This window comes from Gossypium hirsutum, chromosome A11, assembly GCF_007990345.1.
Source record: "Gossypium hirsutum isolate 1008001.06 chromosome A11, Gossypium_hirsutum_v2.1, whole genome shotgun sequence".
NCBI lineage: Eukaryota > Viridiplantae > Streptophyta > Magnoliopsida > Malvales > Malvaceae > Gossypium > Gossypium hirsutum.
The window spans coordinates 1,473,704-1,484,760 of NC_053434.1; the positions used below are offsets into that span (position 1 = coordinate 1,473,704).

At 30.5% G+C, this 11,057-nt stretch overlaps 1 protein-coding gene across 1 annotated transcript; it reads right to left on the reverse strand.

The window, feature by feature from the left end:
- Positions 1–433: 433 nt before the first annotated feature.
- LOC107923899 (rab GTPase-activating protein 22) lies at positions 434–3,774 on the reverse strand. The gene is made up of 5 exons (XM_016854085.2): positions 3,008–3,774; positions 2,370–2,505; positions 2,245–2,294; positions 1,988–2,041; positions 434–1,881 (listed from the first exon to the last, which is right to left on the reverse strand). Exons 1-5 carry the CDS (start codon positions 3,163–3,165, stop codon positions 636–638), a joined length of 1,644 nt encoding a protein of 547 aa, XP_016709574.2. The 5' UTR covers positions 3,166–3,774; the 3' UTR covers positions 434–635.
- Between the last annotated feature and the right edge of the window lie 7,283 nt (positions 3,775–11,057).

Genomic DNA, 11,057 nt, shown 5'->3' on the forward strand with positions numbered 1-11,057 from the left:
GTTCAATATCTTAAAAGAATTAAAAATCTGGAACCGGAGTTTCTTAAAACATTTTATTGATTTTTTTTAGTTTTTCATAGGTTTGTTTTATAGATAATATAGTCATGGATGATCATCCCGTGGCGATAAGAGTTTTGCTGCTTCTACGATAGTTTTCATGTCTGATTCTTTAACTAAGTTTTGATTCCTTAACTAAGTTTCAACCCGGAATTCGGTAAGTTAGATTGTGGTGTTTTCCGCTACTGAATCATGGGAAGAATGCCATCAGCAACGTCGAATAGATGGGGCACAGTGATTCCACAAGAAAAATACATAGGCAAAGATCGATTCAAACACTGTTCCGACTAAACAAACCTACATTCCGCCATGGCAAATACCTTACGATCCCGATAAAACACTGGAGTTCACCGTTAATATAAATCAACACAGAATGAAATCGAAATCTACCGCTTAAAAGCAAGGGATTCACGTAACATTTCGTGTAGATAATAATGGTCTTCATATTATCTGTTAAATAAGCAATTGCAACTAGCTTTGAAGCAAAAAAAAAAAAAAAATCTCAGCAGGAGGATTGAAATACTAACAGCACTGAGGTCCAAGAAAGAACTTGAAGCACATAAATTTATCGGTAACAGTCAAAAGGTTGATTCTATCTTGTCGTGAAGAGTTACCACCAAATCGTGTGCATCGTTTAGGAGTTTCCATACGTCGAGTTGGCCCGACATGCTATTGCACTCAGTTATAATGTCATCTGTGCTGCCATAATTCTCAATGATCAATTTCCTCTTCTGCAACACCGAAGCTGCAATGGCATAAAGTAATAGATCGTCTGTAGGGGGTGCTCTTTGTCTTATCCTACTCCAGGCGGCCTTCCCGATCCCAGCCCTAATGGCTGCCTGATCTGCCCACATCACCTCCCAGAGGCAAATTGTCTGTTCGAATGTCAATTCCCTTCTAAACAGTACCACCACCATTCTATAAACAAAAAAGCAATCCTCGGCTTTGAGCTTCTCCAGATGCCGGTAGAGGTGAGAGTCCTTACATTTGATTATCTTGGAAACGATATTAAGTTGCCTTCTGATCCCCACCTCATCGAGCCTAAAATTATGTCGAGCTTTCTTCATGAAACCTACAAAGCACCAAAAAGCTTCATAATCATCTGGGATGACTGAAATTATTGGAGAAAGGAGATCACTCATGCCCTGGCAGTAGCCAATTTCGGAATCGTAAAGCGCATAAGCTTCAAGGATGGTAACCAAACGTGCAGCATGGAAAATTACGTAAGGCTCCAGGTGATCATAATCCTTTAATCCAACAGCCTTAGCTAAACGGCATGCCCTCCGATCTGATACTGCAGCCTGAGAAACAGAGTATGGGATCCATTCAGTATTGGCACGAATGGCATCTAGACGAATGATTCGCTGCCAGGTGGAAAAATCTTCAGTTGCATGTAGTTTTGATAGCCATTCATTGGTCGAGGGAGAAAATTTCCTTTTCAAAGGCACATCAGAATCATTCTCCTCCTCACCATCCAAAAAGGTCGAACCCTGAATCACTTCAGGATCTTCAGATGAGTCAGAATCTGATGACTCGCTGTTCAGTGCCGACACATCAGCATTTGTTGTTCTTCTTGAACTATCATCTCCTTCCATTAAAGTATTGGATGGTTCATCTGAGTAGTCAGCATTTGGGTTCCTTTCGTCGCTAGACAGAGATTCTCTGGCACTAACCCCATCTTCAGAGCTAGATGTGTCTGTCTCCTGATTAAGACTTTCACTGTCTCCATTTTGACAAGTTCCACCAATTTCAGTCAAATTAAAACTCCTGGTGCTGGGTTTTGGGAGTTGGGAGCACTCTCTTCGAAGTTTTTCATATTCCTTCCTGCATTAATAGATTGACAAAAAGTGAAGAAATGAATCAAAGAAGTAAATTCTCAGTAACAATCAACTTTTACAGCTAAAAGGGTTTAGGGGTATATTTTTTTTACCTTTTCTGAGTTCTAACAGCATCTCGTTCTTCTTCAGAACTGTTTAAGTCATAACTGTAGCAGACAAAAAGGAAACAATGTCATCATAAAAGGTAGCTAACATGATTAACTGTCCACATGCCCCAAGACAACTGTTATCCATGGAAAAGTAGAAACTTTTCATGATGTCTTGGCGTGATAGAGTAAAAGAACAACCATAGAACCAGCAGCAACAACAATAAGATACAATCATAAACACACAGGTTCAGTATACTTACACTCCCAGAAGAAATGGCCAGACCTCAGCCCTAATACCGGGATCAACACCCTGCATCAGTGGTTTACAAGATTAAGCATTAAAATTACAAGAAAAATGAATAGGTTAGAGGTCCCCGTAACTCACCCTACTGCGAACTTTTTTCAAGAACTTTATCCCGCCATCCCGGAGTCTACCATCGGGGGTAAACAAACTTCTCCACTGCTGAGGTGAAAGGGCATGTTTCTTTCTCCGGCGAGACCAAGGTGTTTTGAGTCTACCGCTGAAAATAAAGGTCAATTTTACAAATGGGAAATGAGAAGCTACTGATAATGTGAAAACAATATGTGACATATCAACATAGAGGGCGAAAAATCAAAATCCCAAGAGCAAATATCTTAGCACTTACCAACAAATAGATTCTCTATTATTCCAATTTTTCAATTTAAAAATGTTAATTTGATTTTCTCTATTAAGAGAATCTGATTTATCATAAAATAAATATTTTCTCAAAAAAATGTCTCTGTTCCATTTGATTTTGAGTCTTCATATTCAAAAATATACTACTAGATTGAAGCAAATCTAAAAGTAGAAATAGTCGACGAACAAACTTGGCAAGGAACATTAACACTGATCCATCAAATAAGTAAAGCAAAGTAAATGCTAGTATTTCGAAATAAACAAGCAAAGAATCTAAATGTACACAAAGCAAACAAGTGGAGATCGAGATCTGAAACGAGAATCTAACGAGAGATCAAGCATTTAACGGAAAAGAAGGGACTTACCTATCAGCGGAAGAACAGGCAGCCGGTGAAGAAGAAGTAACAACGAAAAGAACCGAACGCAAATAAGTCCACGACGATGACGAAGACGACGAAGAAGATGACGATGAAGGCGAGTTCGAAGATGAAGACGAAGTCTGACTTCGTCTAAGCGCTTTCATCTATTACGATTTGATTTTATTTTTTTTCCTATTTAATCAGCTACTCTCACTACGTGTCCTTACTAGGGTTTTCTGAGATTTTATTTTAAATCTTTTTTAGCATTCAACTATGGATCAGTTTTTCATTTCCTTTTATTTTTTCTCTCACCTGGTACTGGTGTAAAAAACGGTAGCGAAGAAAGCGTTACCGGCAATGGCGGTGACGGAGAAATCAGTTTTAGAAGGAGGTTTCGCCAAATCCGACCAGAATCCGCCGTCTCCACCGCCGCCGAAGTGGTGGATTACGGTCTGACCGTTGTTGTTGCTTGAAGGTACCATGGAAGTTTTAAGGTAAAGGAAAGCCCAAAACAAAGAGAGAAGCTTAAGCTGCCCCCCTTTCCTTTAGTCTCTCCCTCTAGACTGTCTCTGCTCTATCGAATTTTGAGAGAGAGAGAGAGAGAGGGTTTTCAAAGTGAAAGACTTGCAGATTGACCTCAAGAAAAGCTCATTATTTCTAATCTCTCCATTATTTCTTTATTTTAGTGTTTTTCTATTGACATTAATTTCAACAACAAATCAGAACTTAAATTACAAATATATGTAAGAAATAACAATCAATTCTCCCTTTGTTACCCCATAATCACTTGCATTTTGTGTTTTTTTACTTTTTAAATAAGTAAATTAATAGTTACATATTTATTTGTTTCTACTTATAAAAATTATTTCATGTATTTTATAGCATATCAAGTGTAATTGTCTATTTATTCCGTCAAACATAAAAGTTTTAATAATATAAATTGATAAAATTTTCATTAAAAATAATCAATTTTTTCTTTGACGCATAAAGATTAAATTGTCTATTTTTTAGTAACAATGATAAATTGCAAACTGACTCATCATATAAAGGTTTTCATAGTACGTTGACACATTTGTTACTTACTCTTTTAGTAAAAAATAGAGTCAATTTAGTATTACTCAATTGGCACAGTTGCTATTGTAACAATGAATAGGACATGATTTTAAGCGCATTTTTCTTCTAATTTAAAAGAATTTTAAAGATATTTGATTTGCCGTTAGTGCATAAATTTTATATATTATCAATTAATAATAACATATCACATCTTCATTGAAAAAATAAAAATAAATGAAAAACTTATAAATAAATATTAATAATCTTATTTGAATATAATTAAATAATAACTAATTATAAATAAACACTCAAATCCTAAAGTTTAAGCTTCGCCCCTAATGTTGAGATCCTAAACCAAATATCTTAATCCCTAAATTCAAGAGTTATTGATATTTATTCTAATAGTAATAATTAATTGATATTTAAATAATATTATTAGTATTTATTTATAAATATTCTATAATATTTTAATTTTATTTAATGATAATATATCATATTATTATTTAATGTGATGCATGATATTCATATCTGCACACAATAAATCAAATATTATTCCTAAAAAAATTATAATTTTAAGCAAATATTATTCCTAAAAAATTATAATTATAAAGCTTTTCAAACACATACATAAAACAAAACATTTAACAACGTAGTTTAAAAAAATCATATTTATTCATAATGATATTATTAAAATTCAAAATAAAAAAAATATATGATATTTTTAATTTGTTTAAAATTAAGAAAAAATGTTTATATATAAAAGCAGAATAAATTAGTAAAATATGTCAAAAATAAAAGTTAATTGGTTAAATAGGTTATTTTTTAAATTTAAGGAAATAAATTGTTTTTTTAGGGTCTGTGAAAACACACTTAACCGAATATATTTTTCGATAAATACAAAAAAATATATACTTTCATACTGCTGTGAATAAAACGTGCCCAACTAGACTTATTTTCACTAAAAAATACTTATTTAATTATTATTATTATTTTTGATATATTGAGCTAATTTAGCCATAAAAGCAAATTATCAATGCAAATAATTACATTCACAACCTTCCATACAACAGTCAACAAAAGAGTGCTTTTTACCTAATTGATTTTTTTATCCTTTTTTATCTGTTCACATTACATGTATGTATGTGAATAATAAACAAAATTAGGTGTGAAATATTTTTAGTAGAAATGTTTATTAATTACAATCATGAGTCACACGTTTTATATTTGAAACACATTAAATGTAATGGTTTGGGTATTCTCTGCAAACCAAAACATTAAATTTAAGTATTTTTAAATAAAAAATGAAGATTTGGCTTATCTAAAATATAAATAATTTTTTTAATATTTTTATCTTTGGTATGAGGAAATTTATAATTTTATCTCGATCTCCAAATAAATTTCTAACCTTATTTCTGTTTGGATTCTACTTTATTTATTTGTTGAATGTGAACTTTCAAATAAATTTAGAACATATAATATGAGATAATAATAAAAATTAATGATAAAAAAATAAAAAACACTAATACATTATGAATAAAGATTATTAAGTCCTAATTAACATAAATATTATTAATTATAAATTATAAAATATGAAGCTTTTTTTTTGTAAAAATAAATATATTAAACACAATTATAAAAAAACATACAAATACATATACTTTAAAAATAAAAATAAAAATACTGTCAAGGTGGTTGGAAAAAATTGACAGTGAACTTCTTTTTCTAAACATTTGTAATAAATTCAAATATCAAAGTTATTAATGTTGATAAAATTTTAGCCGAATAAAATTAATTTTAGGCCATGAAATACATAAAAACACTGAAGGAAATTTTGACAAATAAATATTTAATCTGTAACCTAATGTATGTGGCGAATTTGAAAAGCAGGGAAATTTTTTAAGAGAAAAAGACAAATAGTTATATAATATAAATATTATACAAATTAATTAGGGATATAATTAAAATGACATAAACATTTATGTGTAAACTTTTATGAAAAAAATTAAAATTGCACATAAACCTAAATTTAATACGTAATATAATATACAAATTTAATTTTCTACGCATTTACATGCATCAAATTTTTAAAGTTTTAATTATTATTTAAATTGTGTTTATTTTGCTGAATATAATTTTCGAAAAATGGATTGGTATATTGAAAAAATTGATGTTTTACTGTGTTTGAATGATTTTGTATCTTTGATAAATTTTTTTGAAATCATTTTATAAAAATAGTCTTATATAAAAATAAAAGTACTCTATAAATAAATTTATTTTTCGAGAAATAATTTATGTTTTTTTATGAATAAATCAATTTACATTAAATTATTTTTAAAAATTAAATATTAAAAATATATTAAAAAAATTAGTAGATATTTTCTGAAAAATTTTAGACACCCTCCGATGAATGAAGTGTCGGGTTAAGCTTTTGATTTGTTAAAAAAGGAAATTGGCGTAGAATTGAAGTTAGCAGAGGCTGAAGGTAATTATATTCTACACGCTGTTGACAGTAATATCAAAGACACATTGAAGTTCAAACTTGGAAATTAATTATTATTATAGAAAATGTTTATATATAAAAAATACTTTAGTTTAAAGAAAAATAAAGTCGTCAAGATTGAGGAAAGTAAAAGTCACCCCTTTTTTTATGGATATGAAATTGGTCAAATTTCTAGTCTAAATCAATCTGATTTAGACATTGATCATGATTTTGTCCTAATCGTGGGTGTCAATCCACATGATTAAAATTTTAAAGGAAAAAAAGGAAAAGAAATACTTTTGATCCATCAAACAAAGTGGTATTACAGCAATTTAATTGTTAAAAAAAAACAACATTTGTCTAAATTTAGGGCACGTTTGGTTCGCTGTATTGGATTAGAGGCGTATTAGATTAGAGGTGTATTGGGATTAGAGGTGTATTGGATTAGAGGTGTAATAGCTAATCCACTGTTTGGTTGAATGTAATGGAATAGAGGCGTAATAGTAATCTTGTGTTTGGTTGAATGGAATAGAGGTGTAATAGCATAATAGAAAAAACTAAAATGACTAGAATACCCTTAGCATAAATTTGTTTTGGTAAATGATTATTGTTATTGTTATTTAAATTATAATAAGATTTTTATTATCAATAATAAATAATTTAATCATATTTAAACATAATTATTATTAAATATATTTTAATTAAAATATATAATTTAATAAAATTCTTAATAATTAATATTCTTATATTAAATTACTGAAATCATAATATATGATACTGTAAAATATAAATTAACATAATTATTATTAAATATATTTTAATTAAAATATATAATTTAATGAAATTCTTAATAATTAATATTCTTATATTAATTTACTGAAATCATAATATATGATACTGTAAAATATAAATTAACATAATTATTATTAAATATATTTTAATTAAAATATATAATTTAATGAAATTCTTAATAATTAATATTCTTATATTAATTTACTGAAATCATAATATATGATACTGTAAAATATAAATTAACATAATTATTATTAAATATATTTTAATTAAACTATATAATTTAAAAAAATTCTTAATAATTAATATTCTTATATTAATTTACTCAAATCATAATATATGATACTGTAAAATATAAATTAACATAATTATTATTAAATATATTTTAATTAAACTATATAATTTAAAAAAAATTCTTAATAATTAATGTTCTTATATTAATTTACTCAAATCATAATATATGATACTGTAAAATATAAATTAACATAATTATTATTAAATGTATTTTAATTAAACTATATAATTTAAAAAAATTCTTAATAATTAATATTCTTATATTAATTTACTCAAATCATAATATATGATACTGTAAAATATAAATTAACATAATTATTATTAAATATATAACTTGAAAATTATATTCTGCATAAACATAATTAACTTATACTAAGAAAAAGTTAGATGAAAATGAAATTGTACATCATAATCAATATGTTCAAAAGTTTTACAACATCAAAAAGTTTGAACATTGATATTTAATGGTGAGAAAGAAATCTTCTGACCCATTCCAATCGGGCAACAGAAGGTAAACTGAAGAAAACGATCATTTGAGTTGGATGATCGGGAATTTTACTCAAAGCATCATACCGCTGATCGTCGGTTAAACCTTCAATTGACCATAAGGCTGAATATAAATTTGAAGCTTTCTCTTCCATCTTTTCTTCAGACTTCTGCTGAACTACCACCTCGGAGGCCATAGTCCTACTGATTTGATCGCCAACGGCCTGGATTTTTTCCCCCAACAAGGTGGCAGCCTCCTCAAATGAAGCATACACATTATCACTAGCATCATATTTCTTTTTTCTCTTGTTTGAAGATGAGGAACCCCCTTGATCTCTATCTCCTCGCGGATCCATACCGGAAACATCCATGTCGTCTAAAGAGACGTCAGCTTCGCAGTCATAGAATGTGTTTCTCTCTTCATTCATATCTGTAGTACGATCATCCTCAGCATGTATTTCTTCAAGAACATCAGCAGCTGTTTGAGCGTCTTTCCCAGTCGCCCGATCTCTTGCGTATATGGCAGTAAGCTGGTTGTAGTAAGGGAAAGAACGATGTCTGAACTGAGAGGCTTCTTTGTGACTCTAAAAAAAATGAGGAAATCATATTAGTTATAAGTTTTGTAAAAAAACAAATAAATACTTGAAATACATTTTACCTTTACATAGGATTCCCAAACTCCATCTTCAGCAACAACGAGCTGCCTATGCTCGTCCCAACCAAAACCACTGTTGTTTTGGCCATTAAGCATGTCGTAGACGACTGACCATTCCCTTTTTAGGCACCTAATCCGAGATTCAATATTTGGTTTCGCCTTCAACATTGCTCTTGGTAAAGCCTTTTCTAGCATTTTCTCTAGCTCGTTCAAATAACCGGCTTTGAACCCGGTATCAGCATTAAATGTTCCTACATTGTGCAAATCCACCATGCAAGAAACCAAGGCTGCATCCTCCTCTGGAACCCATTTTCTTTTGCTTCCTCGAGAAGCTTGAGAAGAAGCACCCGTTGGTGGAACACCTGACATATTGTTCTTAAAAAAAAACAAATTAACATTATTTACTATTTTGAATATCATTTAATTGTTGGGTGAACAGTTTATAATATTATATCGGTAGTTCAATACTAAATTTAAATTTATAACACATGCTTAATGAAAAGATAATTACATTATAATTCAACAAAGTTTCATAAAGTTTCATAAAGACCACCAAAGTTTCACAAAGTTTATACATAAAAAAACATCAACAAATCAATTCAAACTGAATTTGTCCCTAAACCTAACTAATTTCTAGATGCTTGCCATTCATCGAACATTTGGTTGGCTAGTTCCATCCTCCAAGTTGCCCAAGCATCCGATGGATGAATATTTGTGATATTCGGTTCATCGTCATCCACCACATTAGTAGGTAATCCTTCTCCCACCTCCGCTTCAATGGGATCAATACTCATATGGGTTCGAATAAAATTATGGAGCAAACAACATGCAATAATAATTCTATTGTGCACCCTTACATGATAAAACGATGGACTCCTAAGTATTCCCCATCTAAGTTTTAATAAGCCAAAGCATCTTTCAATGACATTACGTGCTGAGGCATGTTTCATATTAAAAAACTCTTGCGGAGAACTTGGCTGATAACCCTGACGCCACTCGTTCAGATGATATCGCTGTCCTCTAAATGGTGCAAGAAATCCCTCACAATTTGTGTATCCAGCATCAACTAGATAATAACAACCTATAAAATAATTTTTTAAAAAATGATTAATTCAGCAAACAAAGTTTGATCTTAATGAGTAATTCAAATTCCTCTAAGTATACACTGTACCATGAGGAACTTTAAGTCCATGTCTTCTACTGATGGCATCTCGGAGCACCCGTCCATCGGCAACTGAACCTTCCCAACCAGGAAGAACATAAACAAATTGCATATCAGGTGTACAAACACCTAGCATATTTGTTGCTATGTCACCTTTTCGGGTTCGATATCTAGGTTTATCAGCTGTTGGCACCCTAATCCTTATGTGGGTTCCATCAAGAGCACCTAAGCAATTCTATATCACATGATATAAAACCTTGTGTTAGAATACTAATTTAAATCTAAGTCAACTAAATGTTGTACAAGCTATATCTAAAACTCAGTCTACTACCTTAAACCATTTCCACCTTGTGTCAGAAGAGTCGGCTGTAATTGGCTCCGGCTTTTTAAATAAGACATCTTGTAAGCGTATGACAGCATCTAAAACACTATGAAATGCTCTGCTTACAGTTTCCCCGGACCTTCTAAAGTGATGCTTGATAACTCGATTTTTCAGGTGATGGGAGATGATATGTAAAAACATTGCTACTTGCTCATCAACAAGCATGAACCTTGACGACTTCAATCCCCTATCGATTCTAACATCTCACATAGTTTACAAAGGCAGTTCTATTCATCCTAACTTGTTCAATACAAGTCTCGTCACTAGCATATACAAGCCTCTTCACATAATCCCGTTTTGCATAAAAATCTAAGGTGTAGGACCTAATCCTTGGTTGATAAGTCTGTAGGCTAAGGCTGGCACCCATTCTAAACAAGAACCAAATCGCAATTCTACAGATTTCCAACCATAATGTCAAAGTAAGACCAATTCTTTTACGCCTCACACTTTGTGCAATTAAAGGCAGACGAGCCATTACTGCAACATATTAAAATTATAACACACACTATCAATGAATTGAAGTTGCAATTACACATTATAAAATAAAAATAAACAATACAAATTTAGAACACACGAAGCAAAATAGTTGATACTAAATGATATCGTTGCAACTTTAATTTCATTTCTTTATGAATCACCCAAACAATAAAGAAATTATAAAGCATGTATAATTGACCTAAAATTAATTGTTGGTGTATGTATAATTGACCTAAAATTAATTGTTGGTATATGTATAATTCAAGTTTTAAAACT